This window comes from Tetrao urogallus, assembly GCF_951394365.1.
Source record: "Tetrao urogallus genome assembly, chromosome: 1".
In the NCBI taxonomy this organism is placed as follows: domain Eukaryota; kingdom Metazoa; phylum Chordata; class Aves; order Galliformes; family Phasianidae; genus Tetrao; species Tetrao urogallus.
Window position 1 is genome coordinate 87,278,968 of NC_136813.1, and position 27,481 is coordinate 87,306,448.

The window sequence follows — 27,481 nt, forward strand, 5'->3', positions numbered from 1 at the left end:
GTGAGTGCAACTGTATGCTGTCCCATTGGCTTTGTCACCAGGCATTGAGAGTCCTGTGCCACCAGCTGAGGGCAGGTCAGTGCGTCACTCCTGCATGTGAGGCTTAGCATTCCTCACATTCCCTGACCAGCTTGTCAGATTATTCTCTCCTCAAGGAGATGGTTGCCATATTTCTGCCTTAACAAGTAATTCCTGGATACGTGAGATTTGGTGGGTTTGTTTCAAGTCTGAAGCCTTGGGGCCCGCCTGGTGCACTGAGATGCCTGGGCAGAGGAAAACTGGAGCACATGGGCCATCAACTGCATGAAGCTCAGGCAACCTGGAGATACACTGAGGCTACCACAAATGGTCAACACAGTCTCACTGCACTGCATTTATCACATCCCCCAAAGTATGGTGTCCTTTCACTCAAAACTACTGCAGCAATTCCCAGCACCTCAATTTGGCTGCCAGTGAGATGGGGAGCATTTTCCCAGGGAGGAATTTTCACCTACAGGCAAATAAGAACTGGATCAGGTCAATAGCTCACCTAACCCAGTAATTAGTCTTTGGAAATGGAAATAGGCAATGCTAATTAGGGGCAGCATGTGAATCCATCCACTATATGCCACTTTTTCTGCTTATAATCCTCAGCAGCTAAAATTCACTGGATTGGAGATAGCAGTGGACACATATCTGCTGTGGTGGTCATATCTGCTTATGAGCTTCCTTTTTCCTGAAGTTGCCTATTGACCTATTGTTCAGCTGTTGCTCATGCACCCACTCACAATACAGGAGATTTCCATTCAAAAAGCCAGCTCCTTGATCAGAGTTCATCACAAAGTTACAGCTCCTTTTGTTGTGTAGCTATGGACTACTTTGGCAATAAGTATTTTTTATCTTCTCTTCTATAAACAGTTATTATAACTCTCCTAGCAAGTAATTGCACAAGGGGATGAAATTTAAGCTTCATCCTTCTCAGTAAACATCTCACAGAGCACAAATATGAATTAATTTTCTCTGCCTCCACGTGCCAGAGAATACAGATTTATCCATGAAAATTAACATAGTCTCTGTTGAAGGGGCCAGGACATCTCTTTCCTTCAAAGAAGAGCACTTAACCTTGTGGTTGGAGTCTCCTGCAGGCAGGCTGCCAATGGTAGAGGCAGGTAGGTACGCAATTAACAACATCATTATTCTTATCCTACATAATAGTGTTAACCATGGTACTACTTGTTAAGAGGGGAAGAAGAATACCTCGTTTTCTCTTTGTTGTTTGGTATCTGATCACGTCTGATCTGCTTCTGCCTCTCATGAGAAAGGAATATGCTCATGTATCTTGTACATCCCTTGGGACACAAGTAAATGTATACACAGCACCAGAAACATTAGCAGGAGGCAAGGGGGAAACCTTTACATAAATTATAACCATCATGATGAAGAAAACTTACTTTTACAGATGCTAGTGCTGCTAGCTAGGGTTAAATTAATACTTTTACAGGCAAAGAATGGATGTGACAGAAAATGCATTTATTTAAACTGCTGTACAATGGAAATCTCAATCGCTTTCAAAAGCCAGCTGAGGGAGAAGTGACTCACATAAGTTGCATACAGGAAGCCTTTTTGTAGTTTTCAGCTCTGAATTTCTTTTTCTCCGAATACAACACCACTTGTGTGAGTGCAGTTATCTGATGAGTGGTAGCAGTGTGCTTGACAGTACATAAACATGGAGAAAGACATGGTTCCTGCTCTGGGGAACTTACAATCTAAGATACGACATGGACAATACTATTCCAACACATAACAATCAACTGAAATATCAGCAATCAGATATAAGAAGATCCACTTTAACAAGCAATTGTAATACCAAATATATATACAAAGGCTACAAGTAGGATACAGTGGTATCTTTGTTGTTCTGTGTTTATACGTTCACATGTACACAGGCATGTAAGGTAGTGACGTTTTGCTTAAGAGGGAGGCTTTTCCTTTGGCAGGGCTGCTCCAGCTTGTGCTTCCTGAACAAAAATAAGGAAAAATAGGGCAGAATTTAGTACTCCTTCCGTGACTTTACGTCTGAACACTGAACAACACAAGCTGAATTAAATTCCATGAAGCAGAGAAACTCAGATTTGGGAGAGCTAGTGTTGAAGGGCTGATAGCTTTTCTGTCCCGTTGAGGCACCGGGTTTCAGTACATATGCTGAAACCTATGGCAGTTATCTCAGAAGTAGAATTAGATGACAATCCTGCCAGTGTTAGAAAGAACACACAATATTCTGCATCTGCTGTTGGGAGAGAATCCCATCATCCGAGGGAAAATCTTTTGGAAATTCCAACCTGTTGTAGACAAATAGTTTCTTCCTAGTAAGTGATTGCTCAATCTTTATTTCTGTGCACAAGAGATGAGACAGTAGGAGGAAGAAGGAAAACTAAAAATTAAATTTAAAAGCACGTTCTGACAAAACTTGACCAGTGCTTCATGCTCTTATTCTGCCTCTGGGATGATCACTGTTTTGAGTTTCAAAAATCACTTTTGGCCAAGTTTCTAAGCAATCAGAGTAATAGACTGTAGTGTATTATACTTCTGGTCATCCTTCCCCTTTGTTTTGAACACGTTGACCAATTTGAGACATGAAGCCCTTAAAATTTTCAGTGAGATCAGAAAGGTAGAAGACAAGCTGCAATGAGTCTAACAGTTAAATGTACATTTGGCCCATCAGTTGGGCAACTAGAGCATATGTATGGGTTTGATTAGTTCTTTCTATTCTTGTTTTGAAGGCATTGCATATAACAACATGCACAAAAATTTCAAGTCAATGCTTCTTTAGGAACATTTAGAAACTATGCTGGGTATCTTATACTTACCTGAAAACCTTTCAAGAGAGAATGTGTCATAAGGAAGTGTACTAAGACTCTTCTTGTTCCTCCACCTCTTCTTTTTCTTCTCCCTCTTCTTGCTTTCCTTCTTCTTCCTTTTCTTCTCCCTCTTCATGTTTTTCTTCTTCTTCCTTTTCTTCTCCCTCTTCATGTTTTTCTTCTTCCTTTTTATAGAAAATATTTGTAGTTTAGAATACAATAGGTGAAGGAAAAATAAAGAGTCTTGAAATGCTTTTGTAACTGCAAAAGTAACCTTACCAAAGCTTTAGAAGAATAGAAGAGTGATATACAGATTTTTTATTCCTAATAGTCCATGGCTCTAAGCTTTGTGGTGTTAATGGGCAAGGATAGGAATATGAGAATTATTTTCTGAGATAGGTTAGAGCAAAGTCCATAGATAAGATGTAAATAGCCATTCTGAATCAAAATGAGAAGATAGAGTACATTTAAACATGGCAAAATTTAATACTTTGAATTGGAAGTTTTCTTCAAGTAAACAAGCGAGTATTCATGGCAGAGGAAAAAACTCACAAATAATAATAGAAAAAAATCATTTGGAGTCAGATAAAAAAGGCTTTATTTCTTTTTCTAAATTTTTTTCTCTTTTTTCATTTCCTTTTTTTTTTTTCACAAAGGAGAAAATGCACAATTTACAGGCAATAGTTCTTTCCTCCAGTCAACCAAATAAACTGCTATTTGAAAGGTAGCATTTATGTAACACAGATAGCAATCTGTGTTTATTGTCTTTTAAGAGCTAGTAAATGAAGCGTAGAAGTATAACCGTGCTCTTAAAAACAACCAGAAATAGCACTGTAGGCTTCTCTACTCCTTCTCTTCCAGTAAACTCAGGCTCAGAGCAACCTCACCTTCAATGTAAACAAGTTTTATCTCAAAGATGTCATACTTTTACACAGTATCTGAACTACAAAACTTAAAGGAATTTCATCCTGGAGCTATAAGCAAATCAGAGATTTCAAAATTAGTTTTCAGGCAGGACTGCTGGTAAGGATGTTCCATATAAGGATGGAACTTTGCTTTTTCTCTCACAGTCCATATAGGAATCATATCCAAGTAACTGTCAATCTATTTAAACATGGGCTTCTGCTTTCTTCTGAAAAACAGAACTTCTGCGGTCAGATTTTTGTTAGTGAATAGTTGTTTTTAGATGAAATTATTGCACTAAGGGATCATCCTTACAAAAAAGGAAATATAAAATAAGTCAGCTGAAGTTCTCCTTCCAACAAAATATTTTATCTCTCAGATTCTTTCTGTAGAAGAAGTGTCCTTGGTTATCACTCTTTTTGACACTTGGTAGAGTGAGGACTTTGAATAATGCAAGCAGCAGTATCTGGAAGAACCATATGTATTACATTAAAGACAAGGAAGGATTATGAAGTCAAACTGAAGACTGCTGGGCCTTATCAAGACAAACTAGAGAAATCTCATTTAAAAAGGAAACAAACACCTAACTGAGTGTGCTCCTGAAGACTGAGGACAAAAGCTTAGGAGCAATGAAGACTATCAGCCTTCCTTCCCCAACCCTCAGATTACCACTGAAAAGACCCCCAAGGGTGACTGCGTGTGCTCTAAGGGGGAGGGTCTTATGTTAATCAGTTCTAAAAACAACATTAATGAGTTTGAGAAAATATGTAGCATGTGCATGAAATTCTGGAGCAAAATGTGAGTATGTATGAGCACAACCAATAAATATAATCTACATGTGAGCCAAGGCGCATATATTGGACAGAGCCATCCCCTATGTGCTCAGCACTGCAATAAAGGAATACCTGCTAGACACAACTCTTTGGCATGTCAGGTTAATCTTCTCGGTACCAAACTGAGCCAGGAAAGCCCTCAGACAACCAACATTGTTTAGGTAGAATCATAGAATGGCTTGAGCTGGAAGGGACCTCAAAGCTCACGCAGTTCCACTCACCAGTTCAGGCTGCTAAGGGTCCCATCTAACATTGTCTTGAATGCCTCCAGGAATAGGGCACCACAGCTTCTCTGGGCAACCTGTTCCAGCACCTCACTAGCATCTCAGTGAAAAATTTCCCTGATGTCTAATCTAAATCTTCCCCCTTTCAGTTTAAAACCATTTTCCTTTGTCCTATCACTACCAGACTGTGTAAAAAGCTGATTTCCCTCCTGTTCACTTACAAACAATGAGTCACCTTATAAACAAAGGTCACAATGACATCTCCCCAGAGATGTCCCTCTCTTCTCCAAGCTAAACAAGCCCAGCTCCCTCAGCCTGTCTTCATAGGAGAGGTGCTCCAGCCCTCAATCATCTTCATGGTCCTTCTCTAGATCCATTCCAACAACTTCAGTGTCAAATTTAAGTCAATTACAGTTTACAAAAGATTTATATTTTTTTATTGCTTGTAGTAAGAGCTAATAGTGTCAGAACACTCTAGCAAGCCTTCACAGCCCTCACAAGCCTCACCAGAAGCACCAGAAGCACCAATACTCTGCCCATGGGCTTAGGAATTCCATTTTAGCTTTCATACCAACAACCCTGGCAGCAGGCATGTGTGTATGTACCCATGTATATATATATGCCTGTATTGCAGTTCGGAAGTGGGAAGGTTAGATGTGCCCCCTGATTAATTGCAGGTTTGCAGTGGAAAATAGCCTAAAGTAATAATTAATTTCACTGAGTACAGTGAAGAAATATTGAAGGCATAAACTTGCAATGCTGTGTAAAGCAGAGAAGCGTGTAAGAATTTGCACCTGGGCCTTACAAACCCTAGAAGGAAGCAAGGAAAATATACCCTTTGTAGGCTGAACTGCCTAAATCATCAGCATGGCTGTAATCAGCATAGTGTCAGTCACAAATTTTCAAAGACCTATCTCTTTTGTGAGTCCTTGGCAAATTTTATTGAAGAATCCAGGAAAGTGTATCTTTCATTGATAGCTTTTAACAATTAACTACCTATTTATGCTCTCCAAAAACATGACTATGATGTGATCAACAATTTCCTCTAGCAGAATTTAATACTGCTATATTCTGTTTCACGAACAAGAATTTGCTATCTTTTGAGTGTTAGAGAGACCAAAAAGGAATTAAATGCACACAAATGAAAGATGAAAGCAAAATGTCTAAAGAATATACTATACCCCTGCCGCCGCATCTCCTTCCTTGTTTTCCTATATGAAAGACACACACACAAAAAAAAAAGATTTAGAAAATGATCAAAAAAAGAACATCAGAGGTCATACAGAGAAAGCACAGAAGAAATTAAGCACTGAATGCAGGGAAATTATGTGGAATTCAGTGGATTTACTTCAGGATAATATCCTCCAGCTCACAAAGCACATTTGAGCTAAGCATTTACTGTGAAAAGGAAATATAAAAGCATAAAACAAGCTCTCTTTTGCTCAGTTACTTCCAGTCAGATCTGCTTCATTTGCAAACAAATCATTAGAGCTTAGGTTTTGTTTGCTTTTGCCTTAGTGGGGGAGGGGTGGTAGTTAGCTGGTCTTCAAAATCAAAGTTAAATCAGAATTATGCAGTGTTCTATATGTGTTATATATCATCACTCAGAATTTGATTTGAAGTTCTACTAACTGTTGTAGGCTGGAACAGATGTCTTGGCTCAACATTACCAGGGAATATGAAATACTACAAACTGGCTTTAGACTGTAGATTGAGCCAAAGTGATGAAGAGAAGAGGGATAAAAGAAAGAAAATAAGAAGAGAAAAAACAGTGAATAGAATTTAATGTCAGATACCAAGCCAATTGTTGGAGAGAAAGCCAAACATTATACAAAAAATCAAAGAGGAAAGGCCAATTCAGCAGTAGCACACAGAAGGCATGAGCAGCTATGACATTACGTAGAATGAGTTGAGATAAGGAAGTGATCTGGAGTGCCAGGGTTTATATGTGGCCTGGGGAACTGCAGAGACAGGATACAGACTTGCATTTTAATATGATTTTTGAACATGTTGCTAAAATAATTCTGCCCTGAAGTGAGCCTGATCTGTACTGCAAACTGATTTAACTGGGACTCTTAAAATGATTCAACTCCCCCAAGCTAAAATCTAAAGTTAATATCAGACAGTAAAAATAAAGAAAAATAAGTACATAGGAGGTCACAGTCCTTTCTTCCAAAAACTCAAAAAGAAAGGGACAGACCAAGCAAGGGTAAGGGACGCCATATCCAAGCAAAATGGTTCCTCAAACATCTCTATCACTGTGGGGATTAGGAAAGAAAAGAAGGTTAGGAGTAGGTCCTAATTACTAGGAAAAATAAATTAACAAAGTGATCGGGGAAGGAAAGAATGTGTGAAAGAAGTGACTGGGGAAGGAAGGAAAGGTTTAAAGTGAAAAAGAAATTATAATCAAGAAGAATGGAAGTGTACCTGTCCTTTGGCAACACAGACTGAGAGCTGCTCCTGTTACTGCAGAATCTGTGTAAGGGACTTTCTATTCCAGAATCTGCTCTGGGCTCTCCTTGTCTGAATGAGTACATGGGATCCATGTCTGAATGAGGAGCCAGAGTTGCTGAACCCAGGCAGTCTGAAAACCTGCACACAGGTCTGACATGAGGTGAGTGAAGAACAATCTGTTGTACTGTGCACTTATCTCTGCTGCTTCTAGGAGGGAGCTGCTGACCTAAGAAATTTATTTTTCAGAGGACTGGGGTCTCTCACTGGCTTTCTCAGGGTCCTACCAGCCTGAGACAAAAAGATAGAGCTTCTGGGCTCCTGTATCCCAAGATACTGCAAGAGCAGCAGAAGCAGTATGGAACACGTGCAGCCTCCACATGCACCCATGCTGGCTACTGGTTACCATTCCTGCTGCTGGGCTGGAAGAGCATGCTGAAAACACGTATTCATTGTGGTCAAGCAGTTGAACAAGGTGTGCTGGGCTGCAGAATGAGTGGAAGAGATGGAAATACTGAAAATATCAATATAACAAAATATAAACATTTAAGGCCTAACAGACAGCAGAGGTATTCCAATAGCAGTCTCATAAACATTAAACTTATTTAAATTCATAAAACCCTGTCTGGGTAAGAAAATGCTATTCTCTTTGTAGAGTAAAACAATGAGCTACAGACATGAAAAAAAAAAAATTCTGAGGCAATATGATTGTCTCAAAGTTATCCTTCTCATCTAAACTAGTTCCCTGCATGCTCACTGTAGTGAATGAAAATATCAGAATTTCAAAAGAATGATTAATGCCATCCATACAGCAGTGATAATTACAATGATCTGTGGAAAGGCAGACAGATGCCACGTCACTGATGTGATCTGTCCTACGTGACACAGGGAGTGAGTGGGAGGCCAGGATGAAAAATGGGTTTTGTTCATCCCTGGCAGGAGCTACCTTGCTGCCTGCAGTCATGAGAACCCTCTGTGACAACGAGTGGGACAGAAACAGGAACAGTGCTGTTTCCTTCCCCTAGGAGCTGGCATACATCTGACATGATGAAGGTGGGTATCAGAGCTGCATGATTTCTGGAAGACTTTTCTCCCCACTTATGATATACCTCATAAGAACATTTCAACACAGCCAAGATTGTGCAGTGGAAAGAGTAAGATTTGGAAGACTAAGCATGTTTTGTGCCCTCATAACCAAGAGGGATCTGATCAAATGCACCATCTTGCCTGGTGTTCACACTCTATTCCACCTCCCTCCCTGTAAAATGAGAGGACAAACATACTTTCCACTTACAGCTCCGATCTATTCTGTAAGAAATGGAGCAAGGTGCTTGTAGTATAGGAGCAGCATTGCACTATGTCATTACAAAACCTCTCATACACAGCTGCTTGACACATTTGCAAACATGTTCCAGCATTCTGTTCTCATTTGAAAAACATTACAGTAGACAATCAGCCAGAACGGCAGGTAACCTAATCCAGCCAGGGTATGCACTGCAGCATTGTGCTGGGTTTCTCTTAAGAGCTGGCATTTCTCTAAAGAGAAAAGGGTATTGATGGCATTTATGTGCTGGCTGAATTCATAGAGACATGAAAAGCACTTGGATACAGTTTAAGGAGAAATTTCAGTTCCCTCTGGAGACTCTTCCCCTCCTCACTGCCACGCAGGCAAAATTTTAAATGGGACTTCCAGTGCCTGATACTTGGATGATGTTGTGCAAAAGGGTGCACCATTCCAGCCTAGTGGTTTTGTCACTGCTGAAAATGGGAATGGAGAAAGTACAAACAGAGACGCTTCTTCAGGATAAGCACTGCACAACACAAAACAAAACCACACAAAACGAAACACAAAAAAAACCAAAAGAACATTTGTTTCATTTTTTAGTGAAAGGAATGACACATTTCTTACAATTCAGCAGTATGCTGGACTTTCTGAGAAGAGACTCACCTGATACTACAGCACCAGAACAAACCTGTTCTTAAATGCCATACTGGCAGAGTAGCAGCAAAAGCATCTGCATCTCTATCTCCAGACACCGGATCCATTTCTGCTTAGTCTCTATTGGTTCTAGACATTGCCGAGTAATATAAACATTTCACTGAGAAGGAAATGTGTACACAGCAGAATCACTGCTTTTCACAGGATTCATCTGTGCTTTCAACCACAACTTCACTGATATCAGCTATCTGCAGGAGAACGTGAGTATCATGATTTGCAGCAATTTTGCTAGAGAAATGAAGGAAACAGATGTTTTCTTTCATGAACCTTTCACAATGCAGTTTGAGATGTGCCCATGTGACTTTGATATCTTGCCGTGAGGCAGGTAGAAAAGATAACAACGCTCTGCATTTCTGCTCTGCCCAGGGGTTCCTGCATGGCCTGGAGAAGACGCTGTCAGATATGACTGGCTGTGGCAGCAGTCAGTGCTGGTACACGACTACAAACATTAACAAACAGATTTACGAGCACTGCAGATGTTGGCCATCGATAGCAGCAAATTTTTCCACATGGATGGTACTCAGATGTCCAGCTCTAAATTATCCTCCATAATGAGAGTCGGGCTCCAAATGAGCATTAAGAAAAAAAAAAAAAGCACACGGGCACTAGTGGCAAATGTAAAATATTAAATAAAGACAACTTATTTTATTCATGTAGACCTGTGTTCCCTGGAGTATTATCTAGGTTTCATATCACCATGATGAAGAAAATGCATCCAAAAGACAAGCAGGGCCATTCTGCAATCAGTCTTCCCTACTCTCAGGCATAGCAGGAGGGCCATGGTGTGTTTTTTCATGTGCTCAGCACAGGTAAAACCCTCAAATCACAAAGGTAAAAAGGAAAAATTACCTGCTGATCTTCTGATGGTGGCTGAGCCTCTTCATGGGCCCCTTCATCTGCACTGTGTTCTGTGTGTGCCTCAGTTTCACCAGTAGTATCAGACTTTTCAGTCTCCTGGAAGCAAAGAGGTTATTGTTAGCCTCAGGACACACAACCAATAACTCATTTCTATACTCCTGACTTTCTTATTTGATGAGAGGTTTTTCTAATTTTTCTTTAGCACTCAAATCAGAATTTACCCCTTTGGACATTTTTCTTTGAAAGGAGCATATTGCTCTGTTGGTAAATGCAGGAAAACATGAATTCAAGTACCTCTTGCCAGATTCCCTAATTTTCTCTTGAGAGTTTAATAGAAATAGATGCTCACAGTGATGGCACATTCTGGCTTCAGGATAAGAAGCTTTTCTTCCCCAGCATGCATGCCAACTAAAGTTCACTAGGAAGATACAGAAAAACAGATATAATAAAGGATTTTGTACACAGTCTCTTGACTGTGTTGAACAACACAGACTGTGTTGTTCAAAATCATCAGGTAACTATTTGCAAAGTAATCTATCTAATCTATTTATTCCACTGTGAGCACTGTGACCAAGCAGCTCATAGAAGGCTCTTCATTTGAAGTCCTGCCCAGGTTAGGTAGATGTGAAAAGTCCCACTGGATCACAACCTGTGTCAGATAAAAGGAAACTACTACGGTTTTGAATGGAATAATAGAAATAGGTTGAACAGCAATAGCATAAAGGGCAAAGTCACGCTATGTGGGACAGGCAGTTCTGGGACAGATTCTAGAAACAGATGTTTCCACTGCAATTTGGGAGCTTGTTAGCTGATGATCATCAAATGAGAAAAAGGTGGATATATTTAAATAACCAGAGAATAACTGAGCAAGGAACACGATGCAACAGCAAAAGTGCTAATAAGCACAGTCCTCAGATGTATGAGGTGAAACTGAAGGCAAATATTAATATCATTGTGTGAAGCAAAGGAGAAACCTCCTCTGGATCACTCTCTGCCATTCCAATCATCCAGGCTCAAGAAAGAGAAATTCAGCCTGGAACAGGTGCAGAGGGGGGTTAGAGGAATGTTTGAGGGAATGGAGAGCCTGTCTTATGACAAAAAAAGCTACGCTACTTTCATCTATTGAATGTAATGCAGTGAGGGGACATGATGGTGCTCTAAGAATAGATCAGAGTAAATATCAGAGAGGGACAGGATAAGGAAGAGCACTGAAGTGTATGCAAAATGAGTATGAACCACCTGTAAATAAAAACTCTAACCATCGGCAGAGTGAAATTCTGGAGGAGTTTTCTGGTAGATAAGTGGAGGCAATGGACCTAACTCACTGAAGGGAATTTGACCAATTCTGAGAAGTGTTAACCTGGACTGGTTGCCTCAGCAATAGGGAATTGGGCTCAGAAGTCATGTCCTGTGCCATAAGAAGTCCTACACACTATGGGCAGAGCAGCACATCCCTGAATGTGAGAGGAGGTCCTCTCCATTCCTGTGACCGAGCCTTTACAACTCATCCACCTCAGTGATTCTCACACAATTTGCTCACTCCTTTACACAGCTACATGAATGCTTTTGCCATTGTGTGGAGGAGGGCTGGGGACAGCAAGGAGCAGCAGGGAGTAAGCAGAAGGGGGATGGAGGATGGAGGAAGGACCAAAGGCTCTTTTTTTCTGGCAACACTGTCTCATTTGAAAACTACATAAAACTGTGGGCTTGCTGTATGGCGATGCTGACGGCATTGTTATTAAAAACAAATCCACAGAGACACTTTCTTGGCTTAATTTATCTTTCACTTTTTCTCACAAGGTAACAAAATATTTGAAGATTAAAATGTGTAGCAATACAGAAACATATTGGTACTCTCTTGTGCAACATTGTGTTTGTATGTTATTTCTTTAAGCAAATGAGTAACATACTTTCTTTGTAGCAAAATGGAAAGGTTAGTAGCATTCATGAGATACAAATCGATGAGAAATGTGTTTTCAGCATCTACCCTAACATTCCATTTCAAAATCCCTGCAGTCAGTATTTCTTGGCAGACACAAGAAACACATAAAGCATGAAGATGGCATTCTAATTAAAATGCATCTACTGTGTATAACTATCTCAGATGAATCATATACTTCCTTAGAATGTAAGGTAAGTAGAAGTGCTGTCTGAAAGATGTGAACTCCAGAATCAATCAGCTAGCACACACCTGGACACGCACAGAGTTCTCATGAATTGTGTGGAGAACTGTGGTATTTGGGATACCATCATCACACTAGCTCTACAGAGCAACATCAAATTCATTTTTTAATTATTTTAAAATGAGGTCCCTTTCATGAAGATTGACTGACCAGTTACGTACCTTTAAATAAAATACATGTTCTATAAATTTGTAGTTCAAAGCTGTCTTAGTATAAGTTTTTTTCAACAAAAAAGGCTAAAGCCCAAATAGCTGTGGGTTTGGGGATACTAAGATAATGACATTAAGATCAGGAATACTAAGATTAAGGATTTAAGTATACACAAGATTTGAAACAAGACCCTCAGCCTAAGCAGTTTCTCTGAGTTCAAAGAGCAATTGCAAACACAGATAATCTTGCTGCAAGCTACCTGATCTCTGGAGTTAAGAGAAATGGAAGCAGTATTCCACTTTGGTTAATAAAGCTGTCAAAAAAAAAAAAAAAAAAAAAAAAAAAAAAGTGCTTGTCCCTGAAAATATAAAGCAATTAATTGCCTGCATTGGACCTTGCTAAGATGCTCAAAGCTGTTGTAATGCTGCACCCTATTCATTGTCTTAGTTTAAGTAATAGGCATCTCATTGACAAAACAATTCACTTATGTCACTTTAGGAAAACAAACAAACAAACAAAAAAACTCTGTAGCCACAGCTTTTAATGGGCTTCTCACAAAATAACAGTATTTCAGAGCATTTTTGACCACATTTTGAGAACAGTCTCAGGCTAAGCGTAAAAGTGAGGATGCTTTGAAATGTATTCAGATTTAGGGGCAGCTGCGAATGACACAGCATGACTCTAGATATACAAAGTACACTGATTACAAGTTTACATCTGTACATAATTCTGTTCATGTCACTACCCAAGATTAACTAAGATCTTTCAGAATTCTGTCACTAATTAGAGCGGTCTTTTGGTCAGGCACAAATGCCAGCCTGTCATGAAAGACGTTAGGAATTTGGAATAGAAGTATTTAAGTCCATGTATTCCTTCAAGTGAGAAGGTATTTCATATCAACAGACTAAAAAAATTACTAACACAAACATCCTGCCTGCTTTTCTCATCAGCATAGGGTGGTCAGACACAGAAACAGGTTCCTTGGGGCAGTGGTCACAGCACCAAATCTGCTGGAGTTCAAGGAGTGTCTAGGCAATGTTCTCAAACATGGGGTTTGGTTTTGGGTAGTCCTGTGTGGAGCCAGGAACTGGACTTGATAATCATTATGGGTCCCTTCCAACTCAGGATCATCTATATTTCTGTGATTCTGTGACATCAAATGCATTACTCATCACTGTTAAATGATGCTTTAGAAAATATGATAACCAGTGTGATGATGAGGCAGAAAAAAGAGGATTGTTTGAACTAAGTCACTCTTTTGGAAGTACCAACAGTATGTATTGATCTTTGATAGGACCACTGAGTTTTATATGGCCACATCACATCCTTTATAATAATGATAATAATGTATTTAGTATATAGTAAAACAAAAGTGATCTTTTCCTGACTCTCACATTGGCCTAAGCAAATACTCAGCATTTAAAGCAGCCTTTGCAAGATGTGCAGAAGTTTTCATATGCCATTCATGCATCAAAGTACTTCACTGTATTGGAACTGGGAACACAGTGGTCAATAGTAACTTGTTATTTGTACAGCAATGCCTTACCAAGATACTTCAGCATTGATCAGAACATTTTTGGCTGCAGGCAGAAGTAGGTGCCTATTTAAGCAGTTGCCCCCCAAATCGTTTTCTGGATTCCCTAGTTAATTTTGATGCTGATTTGCTATTTCCTACTGAAACAATTGAAGATTTTTTTTTGAGAGGATTCTTAAAAAGTGCACAGTGACCAACTTACACCTGTGCTGCAGATCTAAGGGTCTTCTTTACATATCTATGTTCATTCAGAACTTCTTTTGCATTTATCTTATAGTCAATCTGGCCTTGGAGACAACTTTGATATTATTTGGACACATCAGACTCACCCTATAAGCTTCCACATTAGGCTCTGCCACCATCTGATCTCCAATACCTAGCAGTAACAGCTCAGTATAAACACTGAATAAGTGTCTGGTAATGAGTTATAGCCACCTAATGCAGAGACATATCAAGACTATAAGAAAGAGAATTCGCAAACTTGAAACAGATGTTGCACTCAGCAGGATGACATGACAATGAATTTAACTTCAACTTGTTAGGAAATTTGATTTTGTTGCAAAAGTTCCTCTGCTTGCCCTAAAAAACAGGTTCAAAACAGCCTTGGGTCAGGATGCTAGTGGGCTGTACTGTGAAACAACCATAGTCATTAAGGAGCTTTTCTACTCCTGGTGCAATAAGAGTTAAAAAATGGAAAAGGAAAGAGAACCTTCTGAGGCAATGATAGTCAATAAAGAAAATGCATCAGCTTTATATTAAACTTCATAGTGATTCCATGAGGTAGTAACACCCATAAAGCAAATGATTAGGCTGTTTTATGATGTTTAGACACCCCACAGCTTACTTATTTTGCAAATTTTACAGTATTCCAGGAACTGATGAAGAGGAAGGAAAGGGTAGGGGAGAAGTTTAGTTCGGATGAAGGGATTAGTAGGAAACTATCTTTCTCTTGTCGTCATCAACAGCTCTTCCACACCTGTCTTGTTATCCCGGATTCATGCTGCTGAAGACCATGGTCACAAATCACCCATTGTACTTTATGCTAAGGTTGAACTGACAGTCAAATGAAAGGACAGCAGAAGCAGTGCACCAGGTTATTTATATAACAGAACGTGGACAAACTGTCATGCAGTGAAGATGCTAAGAAAGTTCTAAAACAAACACTAAAACACTCATATATGTATTTCTCAAATTCAGAAACAGATTACGAAGGGATGTAAATTAATGTCTACCCTTTATAAAGATTTTTTAAATCAACTCTCACTTATTTCCGCTTTCTGGACTGAAACAACCCCCTTAACAACCAACGAAGCCATTAATCAGCATAAATCACACTTGTTCTCTACCAATAGCACTAATAGTTATCTGCCCAGCTGAATGCACTGAACTGTTATTTTCAACATTTAAAGCTGTCATGAATCAGAAAATGTAAGAGACTTAGCTGACATCTGGGAATGAATGAATTCTAAAAAAACGCTACTTGGCTTTACAGATCCTAAGGTTCTGGTTCTGAGACTAAGATATCTAACAGAACCTTGCATGAAGGAGAAGATAATATAAGAATTGGGAAGATGGAAAAATGCAATTTTCTTTATCTCACTGATCCACCACATATCTTCTATAATGATTATTGTAAGTAATACCTGCAGTCCTTTAAGCCTTGCATGGCTCTCTGAATGTTAATTCAATGAAATCTCAAAAAAACCTTGAGAGGTTGGCAAGTAACACTTTTTTCTCTTGGTGGAAGATGGGACAGAAAACAGAAAGTTTAAATCACTTGTTACTTATCACACACGGTCTCAAAGACAACATTTATAGCAGCTGTGGTTCTCCCCTGGATTTCTCTTCATCTGTAGTTCTCAAAACACTTAGTGAAACTTGCTTTTCTCTCTGCTTTTACAGCAGAGGATGAACAGAGACATCTACAATGCCGTTTTTCTCAGAGTTGCTAGACAGTTGGCAGCTTAGATCAGAAAGCAGATCTCATGCTCCAGGGCAGCTCTTCATCCAGGTCATGACAATACAGGGGAGTTCTATGCCATCACTGACTCACCGCTCCTTTGATTCAATTTGTTTGTTGAATTACCCATGTTAAAGGCAGCAACATTTGATTATGATCAAATATGGTTGTGAGATAAGAGAGTTGTAATATGCTGTAATATATCCAGTTATAGACATTTTACCTATAAAAAACTCTGTTAAAGAAAGAAAGAACACATTGTAAAAGGAAGAAAAATGAGTAGACTTGCCAAAGGGAGTTTGTGAAGTCAGAGTAAGACCTTAATTTATGTTAAGGCAGAGGGACTGAATCTCACAGTGCCAATCTGTGTGTACCCTTTCAAAATGGAATGGGTCCAGCATCCCAGCCTCCCTGCTGGAGGCCAGCACAGACCTCATTTGCTCAAGGTTTGATGCAGTCAGGATGAAATGAATGTTCCTTGTGATTGACACAACCTATAAATTTATTCGGGAAGTTCTGCATCATTTAAAAAGCTGAACATGATAAAACCTGACTGGTTTGTGTCAAAAAAAAAAAGAAAGAAAGAAAGAAAGAAAAAAAGATAATTATCAGATGGAGGCATGGTAACAAGCCTGCTCTGAAAGAAGGGAAGACAGAAGTGTTTTTTAATATTACATCAGCCATATTATATTTCCCTTAAGAACATTTTGTTACACTGGCATCTAATGTAACGCTTGTCACTATCCTTCATCTGACATGCTGAGTCACTGCTTATCTTTGTCTCTTATTAAAATCAAATATATTACCCCCACAGAAGGACAGCAGAACATACCTTTGTGCCTGGAGGAGGAGCAAGACCCAGGAATGAATAAATAATATTTTCTTCTTTAGCAGAGAAAAAGGATTCAAAGTCCTAAAAATGAAACAGACAAAAACAAAACAAAAATCAGAGAAAAAAGACAGGAGGAAGAGACTAGCCCAGGCAAATCTTTCTTACATTGATAAGAATGACTAAATTTGTATGAGTACCTGCATTATCTCAGGCTCAGGAAGAATAGTTGGATAAAGAGAACTTCATCCTGGCTGGCAAAATGAACAATTGGGCAAATCCCTCCAGAAGCTTACACTTTAACTGTATCTACATCAGAATCAGATGAAATTAAGTATCTCATTTTAACGTGCCTCAGCTATACATACAAAAGCAAAGCTATTCCCATTCAAACATTAAGATAAACCATGCTGTGAGTAAGAATACAAAATAGGCCCTCAAAATCCTGGGCAGCTTTGTGGAAATGAAAAGAGAACACTCAGTATAATAGCTCAAGTTATATGATAATAAGGGAATTGTTATAAAGAAAGGCATCTAACCAGAAAACGCAGAATCTTTTCAGAGAAACTTAGCAAAAGGTTGTGTTGTTCCCTCTAATGTATATGTACAATCCCAAACGTCTTGTCCAAATGTGAACTGAACATACAAATCAGCAACATAAATGGCCATTTTCTCTTAAGAGCCAGAAACTGAAAAGTAACTGAAAAAATGGAATGTATGGCTCCTATTCTATCAACTAGAACTCACATGGTCTTTATGTTCATGCATACAATCTTTCTATTGAGTAAGAAAAATCTGCTATCACTGAATTGCTTCTGAGGAAGTCATGATTCACATCTTACACAGCAAAAAAGTTAATATGTATCTAAGAAGTCAACCACTCTGCTTATACATACTGGCCCACAATCACTCAGCAGCTCTGAAAAAGATAGGGGTCTAAACACAGGTCTGCTGAGTCCTAGATTACTGCTGTGACCACTTCATTATCCTTCCTCTCACCCCAAATAACTCCAAAAATAGAAGCCTGTAAATAAGAAGGTGCTGACTCATCCCTGAGATTTGTTTGTAAAGCTACATTAGGACCTGAGTTGTTGTTTTGGGCTGCTTTAGCATTTTCATAAATGTCTGCCAAATGGTATTCTAGGGGAAAGGCTGCAGCAAGCGATTTAGAAGCTACCCTAATATCAACAACGCTGCAATCAATGACATTTCAGTCCAGTTTGGAGAGGCAATGTAGCTTAACAGCCAGGCCAGATGACAGCCCATTTCACTGATTTATCTAAAGGACAGATTGGTTTTCACTGGAGACCCAGCAATAGGAACTGCTCAACCTGGGAGAAGCCCCAGAACACATTTCACCCTGAACAGACAGAATACCTGCTGATGTTACAGATTATTCATTCCTCAAACCATCCCTCTGCTTTTGTTTCTGTGGGGTGTCCCTTCTTATCTAACCCATGTTTGCCGTGTTTAACAAAGCCACTGTTTCAAAACAGATATACTACGGTAGTTCATTCTCTTGATTTCTGCTTAAAGAGAAACCTATTGATTTCAGCTTACAGATAAAAGCAGTTCATTTTTCATTTGCTTCCTAGTTTTCTAGGCATTTGGGTGCATTTTTTTCTTAAGCAAAAGTAAAGACAAGAGCTACGGAGTGCTCAGTATATTTAGAAAGTGACATAGACACAGACATCTGTCTAGACATGAGCAAAGAAAGAGATTAAGAAAAAGATCAAATAAGAACATAATTGCCAACACTGATGGATTAGGATGGAAATTTGAAACTGGTGCAATAGCCAAGCATAGAAAACAAATCAATTTCTAATCTGCTTTCTCAAATGCCAACTAGATAGCACTACATATTTTTTTTTTTTTTGCTGATACCTGATTAAAACTTCATTTGCTGTGTGTTGGGGTTTTTTTGTACATTTCATCTCATCTATCTCCAGTGGTTATGGAGCAGAACATGTTTTACAAAGTCCTAGAAACACAGAACAGCTCAGGTGGGAAGAGACCTCAGGAGACCATCTAGTCCAACCTCCTACTTGAAGCAGGATCACTACTTAATTCAGACCAATAATGAATTCCTCTGTGTTTGGTGCAGCTGCAGCCTTTAAAATAGTTGGAGGTTGTCATGTTTCTACTCAAATCCCTGTTTCTTAGGGCAAGGAAGAAAATCTTTATTTTCATTTTCCCTATCCCCTGAGTGCAGGATACTGCTTATGTATATGCAAGTAGATGCATGACTGGGAACAAAACATACAGGACCATCAATGGTAAGGGAAGTGAATGAGGAATGAGGAAAGAAAAAAGAAGATAGAAAGGAGGAAAAAAAAGCCTTACAAAACAAGCAAATAAGCAAAAAAACAAAACAAAACAAAAAAAACCAACCAACTCAGTGTTTTTTTAGCTCAGTGAAAAAGAACATCAAGAGGATACGAGCTCTAGTTACAATTACACTGGATGAGAACTAAAGGGCAATTCTGACATACAAGGAAATGGGTATAAACTGGCTGCATATATACAGGCTACAAACACTAGGCTTCCAGATGTCATGAAGCTGAGACCCTTCAAGACTCTTATAACAAGAACAACATATTTTAAAGGGACTTTCATGACTTCAGAACACTGGAACTTCACTATCCTCCACTCTATTTTTCCTTTGTGCAAAGACAAAGGAAGTGGGACACTGGGGAAGAGTTAAGTATATATATATTACGTAAACTTCAAACATGGCAAAACAGTCCTGGATTTCAGAGTGTCTGTTGTGCCTGCAAAGGTTATGCAGGGAAGTAGAACACAAATCCCCAGCTCTGTATTGTAGATATACTGTGGAAGACATCAGGTCCACCTGAGGAATTTTGCAGCAGCCTGCCAGCTGCTGGCCATGCTCTCAACCATCCCATGCCATCTCACTTCATCTCACTCTGCAGCTCCTCTAAGGTACCTTCTGCCACGGAGAAGGGTAAGAACCATGTATTGATATTTTTACCTTATTTATTTGGAAAGTGTGCTGAGATGTCATGCAAAAAATGACTCGTTGTTATGCAACCACTGGGGTCATTATATATAAGCTTTGAAAGCTGGGCACGTAAGAACTCTGGAGACTTTTAAAGTAATTACAAGTTTGATTTAGCTTTTAAATCAGTAGCTACAATTAATTTCTGAACTCTTTTCCAAACTGAGATGTTTTTGAAAGGACTTCTCTTTAACATAAATTTACTTTCAGATGCGGATTATTTGGCTTCCTGAAATGGCTTCACACGTGGAGTAAAAATGGTATATTTATCATTTACTGACAAGGCTGACTGGTTGCAGTGCTTTGCAAGGCAATTACTCTTCAGTTCACTAGATAACCTCTCTAGGGAATCTCAGAAATATTTATGGCAACAGTGGCTGCCACAAAATCCAGGGTAAGATATATCGAGTGATACTTTATATTGGTACAGATTAGATGTTTAAATGTCCATGAAATCTAACCTACCAAGTTATCTTTCAAGATACCTGTGAGAAAATGAGGAAACAATTGTACTCATTACTCAAACTACCAACTTTTTTTTCTCAGAGTACTTCAGTTGATTCTGAAAACATTATGACATGCAAATCCCTTCCCTCCCAAAGCAACCTTTACAGTAGTTCACACTGGATTTGTTGAGTAATATAAAACTGGACACACTATGTGAGCTGCGTTTCAAAGTACTTTGCAAGTTCACTTCAGAGATCGTATCGGAGTACTTTACAGCTTGTATTTCCATACATACTATAAGCAAAAAAACTGTCTCTGGTTTCTCCTTTGAATCTCAATCCTAATATTTTTGTTATAAAAGTATTGTATCACCAGTTTGAACTTTCTCAAAAGAAATAACCTGTTACAAACACATGTGAAGATGTGTTACCATTTCTGTTATGAAGAGTTGGGATTTATTGAATAAGTAATTTAATTTCAATAACTCAAATCACACATAAGAACCATTCCAGTTAAATATATTTCCTGTAACACAGTGGAAAAGAAAGATGCCTGTTCACAGCCCCTGGTATCTCAGACATCTGCTTGACTTCCTAGCAGTGCAGGGAACCAACATACAACGCACAAAATTAACTGAAAGTTCAAGAATTGAAGTGCCAAACAGCTACCAAGTAGGTCAATATTGTTAAACCACATCACTGTGCACTCACTACTCCGAGAGCAGTTGAGCTGTTTTCATAGTCTACATTTGGTTATCCTGTGATATTGTGTGAAGAAGCCATAGTATCACCTAGCCAGTACTGATTTTGGTCTTCAGGAGCTGAAGAATTTAGGCAGTGAGCCAACAGCAGGCTAAAGTGTGAGTGAGCTACACAGCAGGAGGTAGGAAAATGTGAAAGGAAAAACATGGAGCTCCTCACAGGCGGCAAACTCCATGCATAGGCATAGGTCTGCAGGGGATAATCAATTTAGCCTGATAAGTAGAGTTTCTCTAATCACTTTTCCAACTGTTTTTTTTTCTCTTAAAAAAAAAATAATCTTATATTTAATTTTCTTTCCGTGCCTAAAAGCTTTTTCTGTGAAAAAGGTCCTTGAAAGTGAATCTCTAATTGTCTTAAGGAGTTTGTTTGGGGACACTCCTTGCTAATGAAAAAGTGTCACTTTCTGTAAAAGAAGACTGTCCAAAGGCATTAGATTTTCAAATAACTTCTTACCCCACAGTACCGCTCCTCATTGAAGATCTGTGGAGGAAGAGGAATTCCATTTTGAGGCTTTTTTTCTCCAGGAACATTCTCTCTCATCCATTTCCTGTTATCCTCATCACCTGCTATGTCCATTTGCTGAAAGTCAATCTTGTTGGCCTCTAAAAAGCCCACTACCTCTTGCTGTTTCTTTTTGATCTGGTTAGGAAAGAGGAAAAACAAAAATGCTTTTTAAAATTGAAATTTGTTTACAGAAAGCAATTACTATTACAAGTAGAGCTGATGCAAGTATGTCAAGTTGGATCCACTGTTCCTGTGCCCCCACCAAACCTTCTGAAGATGAGATTCAACACTTCTCAGCACCCAGTCCACTACTGTTACTTTTCTCTCCCCCAGCTTCCTTTTCCCCTCCACCTTAGAAAAGAAAGCTCCTACTCTGTTTCCAGATCCGTGAATGCTATGTGCAAACAGCTAAACTAATCCTACCTACGTATGTAGATATGTACATATTCTCCTCAGTATACGAGACCTTCCCTTTTTCTGCTCTTTACATATGACATTTTGATTTCAGAGCTGTATGTTTTTCAGTTTCTGTTCTTAAATTCTATGCATGATTAAAGTAAGTGAAAATCAAGTACAGTTTAATTCTTATGCTTGAATATTTCCCACATGATAAACAACGTTTCAGCACAGCCATAGAAAACATGACATACAAATAAAGCATGTTATACAAATCTTAGAATTCAACTGTGGCCCTTATTCCTTTGAATATAGTATTGTAGTACTGTATAGACCTAGGATCAAGACATCAAGACTACAGCTTATCCTTTTAGCTTAAAGATGCAATAATAATCATTATACTTCTCTACTAAAGGGCTGCTGCTCCTAAGCAACATTTAAACAACTTCCCAGTTTTGCCTATTTATAACATTTCCAGACTCGTAAGGCCAAATTTTTTTGTCCTGCAAGAACTATAGTATTTGAAGCAAGTGCTGTTTGGACTGATGTGTACAAATCCCCTCAAGCTGCTCCTTGGTCACACACAACTATATTACTGCCTAGCACAATCCTGCTCCAGAGATGACTCTCCTTCCAGTTCTGTTCCTCCATGAAGCAACTTAGTGTGACATAAAGATGACAGTAGATAGAATGACTTAGCCAAGTAAGTTTTACATATAAGCCATCATATGATTTGAAACCAGATCTTCCACAAATCAGAAATCTGAGCACTTGAATTTAAAATGACACCAACCTAGTGTAAATCAATTTGCGACAGGCAATAAGATGAGAAATACCCATGGGTTATGTATTTCTATAATCTAATAAACCTGAAAAGATGAAGTAGTCTGCAAGCCTATTCTATTGGAGGAGTGAATTCTTATTACTAAGCATACAATTTATTTTTCTTAAGTAAGGATATATTCTACCTATACAGTTACATTTTGCTCATAAGAAATAAAAATATATAGCATTTTATGCATGTTAATCTAACAGCAGAGGTTTATGGTGAGCTAGCAAAAGCAAATAACTTTGAATGCAAACAGTGCTCTAACGTGTTCACAAGCCACAAGGCTGACAGTTCTCAACGGTGCTCATTTACATTCTTATTTTCAATTGTTAATTAGAGGTTATTTTCTTAATGGCCATTTAGCTGCATGGTTATTTGCTAAGCACACCCAGATGGTACAAAAGATTGCCTGAGGTACACATGCACACTTCATTGGAGGAGGTGGCATTATTATGTTTGTGTAAAGGGTTAATAACATCTGCATGAGCCAGTACTAAGAGTTCTACCACTTGCTCTAAAAGTCAGTGCATTCAAGTGCTGTCAGCTGCAATTTCAGCATCAGTTTGTCCCTCGGAGCACTGAAGGAGATACGGCTCCTGGAATAGCAAGAGCCAGATAGATAATGCCACTAAGGAGATAAAGAGAACAGAACTACTGAGTCTGTTCTCCCCTGCATATGGCTGCAGCTATAACTTTTAGAAAAAAACACTGGATAAACAATTTTTTCTTCAGTTTGAAGTTCATAATACACATGAGGATCAGACAGTGCCAGAAAAAAAAAAATGCTGAGGATAAATAAAGCTATATGTAATTATGCCTGGATAAGGATAAAGCAAGATGTTTTTCATGACGACAATAATAATAAACTATGCAGGAGGCGATACTTGAGACTTAGAATGACTAGGACTTAGGCAGATCAGAAGATTTGATGCCTGAGACACACATGAAGTATGAAACCATAAGGCGAGCCTCAGCCACGGTCAGCACCAGTAGCTGGGCAACCGTAAGAATGTCTCTAGCAAACAGCACTCAGGGAAATCTTCCAGTTCATAACAACACAGAGGACACACAAAGGTTTTCCCAGAATGGATGAGATTGCAGGAACTTGTTGTGCTCTCACTTGTGTCTGATGGCATGGGAAGAATTCAGATTACTCAGCCATAGATTCCCTGGAAGTGGTGGTGAGCAAGATATCATTTCATCAATGCCATTTTCCCTTTCAACGAAGCTTAAGTTCCACTGTGCCTTGCTGACAGTCCCTCAAATTAAGAAAGAACACTTTTAAATAAATATCATCTAGCTAGAGTGTAAGAGCTACAGATCACAGTAGATTCACCTGATGCACAACTGAATGCTATCTATATTCTTGAAATCCAAAGCATTTCCAGCTGCCTGCGGTAGAAGCAAATGGTGTCTAGTCAACAACTTACTGCAGTGGGAACATCACCGTCAGCAGGCAAGGCTGCTGCAGCTCTCTGTTCTAACTGAGACACAATCTGTTGATCGATATTCTTATTTATTACATTCTAACTCACTATCAAGTTATTCTATCAAGTATTAGTCTCATTAGTCTACATCTTGCTTGGTCTTTCTGATGTGATTAAGTTACTTTACAACTGAGACCTGCAGATTTGAAAGTGAGTAAGCTAAAAGAAACAGAAACACTGGAAAAAAAGTGGTTTCAGAAGTGCCCTAACCACAAGCACTAGGAAGCAAGACTTTAGAAGACCTCTGTGTAAGACCTCATGATACACTTGGATTTTGCAGGAATTTACCCACTTCTAGACACTCCTGTGGCGAGAAACAAAATTATTTTAGCATTGAATGCTTCTTACAAGCCAATCATTTAGTGCTTTTTTATGCTGTATCTCCACTTCTGCTTGCCTTCATGCATAGTTCAGCATCAGCTATGTTTGGCACAGAAAGATCATTAAGCTAAAGTTATTTAAAACAAATTTCTGAATCACTGAGGGGAAAAATACAAACCAATCTGCCCTAGACCTACACTGAATTATATTACTCAAGTATCTGATCTAGAGCACCAGAATGCTGCTGGGTTCATTGCGTTCACTTTTAAAAAGTACTTCTTTACACAAAAACAAGTTGCAATTAGCAATGTAAATTAGCAATGTAATTGTGTAGCACATAAAATAGGAATTATTTTAATTCTTCACTAATGATACTCTGCTGACCTACAACAGGACTGGTCAGGACCATCATATTTTGAAATTCAGAATGAACAACATGCATGATGGAGACCAGACACACTGAAGATAGATCATCAGTGCTACTAGGGCAATTCAGACTTCCAATTTAAAAATGAATTTAGGGATGAAATTCATTCTTCCAACAGATACTCTGGTTTCTCTTCAGATCATATAAATCTTTTGCCTTTTACTAAAAATTTCCATGGAGAGGAATAGCAGAAGTTGTACAAGGCTGATACAAAATTCATAATATAATACTACACTGGAGTTTATGTTAGCTCCTTGAATGAGTGAGTTTTACTTAATATATATATCAAAACTTATCAAAAGTTCACTGAAAAAATACCTTCTATCTATTTTAATCAGTAAATGTGGAAAACTTCTCCAGCTGAACATTGTGTTTACTTGGAATTAAAGTTTTGTTCCAGTAATCCAAACACATGCTGCTTTCTGAGATTGCTACAGCTATTCATACAACCCACACACTAGCAAAAAGGAAATACAGAGGCATATTGCCTGGCAGAGATGCCATACTCTTCCTTTCAATATGTCTGGGATCTCACTGACAGCTTTTGAAGGCTGCTACCATATAGTGGAGAATGGCATTAATAAGTTTAAAGCCAACTGCAGTTCACTGGCATCAGTTGTCTTTCTCAGAAGAAAAAACTGACAGCAGCACTGCTTAACAGTACAAAATGGTGGGATAAAGTTTTCATGTTGCCCTGTGTTCAGTGTAGCATACGCATACACCTCTTCATTGCAGTCCAACAGGAAAGGAGGTAGTTATTGCTGAAAGCTGGGAGAGAGATGCAATAAATGTGTATAGTAAAGGAAAGATTTGGGTTCAGATAGAACTAAGTATATGATATGTTTAGTTTTAATTACTTAAGCGACCTTCTGAATGTCAACATTTAATTCAAATACTCCATTGCTAAACTACAACCCCAAACCTGTAGCTGGAATGGCAACAATCCATGCCAGAGTCGCACATTTACCTCAAAGGAGGACCAAGGTAATGGCCACAGCACACACAGAGGATGTCTGCAGTGAGATTTTGGTCATGGTCACACCTTTTCTGCAGAACAGATGACTGGTAAAGTGGGCAGGTAAGGCTCTTGTTAGGTAAACCAAAGCAGACCAAAACAGGAGATCAAACAGGAGTGAAAAGACTGCCAATGCACACTTCATGGCAATTTACAACACTGTTTAAGCAGTCACTATTAGATTACAAATTAACAAACCTGCAGTTACCAACCTCCTCCTCTTTCTCTGTCTTGCATATAAGGTTTCTTATTTAGAAAGGAATACTAAAGTGTCAAAAGTAAATTCAGAGAGTCAAGCTTACAGATAGGTGGGGAAAAAAAAAAAAAAAGCTGATGAGAAAGCTGCAAAATTTCCTTTTGGAAGTTTGAATTCTAGCAAATATCTCCCTGTTCATTTTCTAGAGATGATGGCTATATGATCAGGGCATTTTTTAACGCTTTTAAACTCTGGAAGCTTCTTAAAGACATGAGGCTAGTGTCAGGGTGACAGAGATGTAGTTACAGATATGTGCTAGCACCAGCCAAATTGTTTAGCCGTGTCACTGGGAGTGAGTGACTGCCAAAGGAAAGCTGCAATCTGAGATGATATGGGAACTGGATATAAAAGGAAACAGTCCTTTCCCGGTTCCCACCTCCCACAGTCTTCCAACCTCTCTACTATTCACATGCCCTTTCCTTCAGCTAATACATTATGCTGACAGCTACAGCAGTAGATCTCAATTCTAAGAATCAACAGTACCCCATTTTAAGAGGTACTTAAAAACAACAACAACAAAAAAAATAAATTAAAAAAAAAAAAAAAAAAAAAGAGAGGATGGAGAAAACATTCTTTCTGCAAAACTTTATTCAGCTCACTTTGACTCCAGGCTCTTTATCAGACACAGATCCCACTCAGCAGGAGCAGCGTCCTGAAGTTTCCTTTAAAATTAAATACATTAATTTCTACTATAAACAACCTACCTTAGTATTTGTGCAAATACAATATCCACTTTTTCCTTCTTCAATTAAGATATTTTGCATACACTTCTTCAAACAGAAATAAATCTACTAACTGACAGATAATTTATATGGAAATGTTATTTCTATAGTAAAGTCTAACATGCGAACAAGTCTGCATTAACATCCATTTTCTACATCTTGAGTTGCTTTCAAAAATAAAGCGGTCAATACAGATGAGAACAAAATCAGTGTTTTCCTCTTGCATGCAAACTCAGGCTGTTCTGGGATCTTCCAGGCTGATTTACCAGCTTCATCCCAGCAGAAAGAGGCGTATGTTAAATGAGACACCTACCGCTGTAGACCCCGAAGATGTGGCTACAAAGACTTTGATCACCATTTTGATAGTGATGACAATGAATCAGCAGAGCAAGCCTGCTATCCACAAGTCAACAAAGTCCCGAGAGGAATCCCAGCCTTCAGCAGGACCTGGATCATAAACGGGTGCTCCTCACAGCAATCCACCTGCTTTAGCTCCCTCTCTCTTCAGGGTCCCGGGTTTTCCCACTCCATTGGCT

At 38.8% G+C, this 27,481-nt stretch overlaps 1 protein-coding gene across 1 annotated transcript; it reads right to left on the bottom strand.

The window, feature by feature from the left end:
* Positions 1 to 1,862: 1,862 nt before the first annotated feature.
* Positions 1,863 to 27,303, bottom strand: SH3BGR (SH3 domain binding glutamate rich protein; the record flags this gene model as incomplete). The annotated part of the gene is made up of 7 exons (XM_079547356.1): positions 1,863 to 1,997; positions 2,847 to 3,022; positions 5,979 to 6,008; positions 10,097 to 10,201; positions 16,765 to 16,845; positions 21,442 to 21,627; positions 27,259 to 27,303. The coding sequence occupies 6 exons, from the start codon at positions 27,301 to 27,303 to the stop codon at positions 2,888 to 2,890; spliced, it is 582 nt and encodes a 193-aa protein (XP_079403482.1). The 3' UTR covers positions 1,863 to 1,997; positions 2,847 to 2,887.
* Between the last annotated feature and the right edge of the window lie 178 nt (positions 27,304 to 27,481).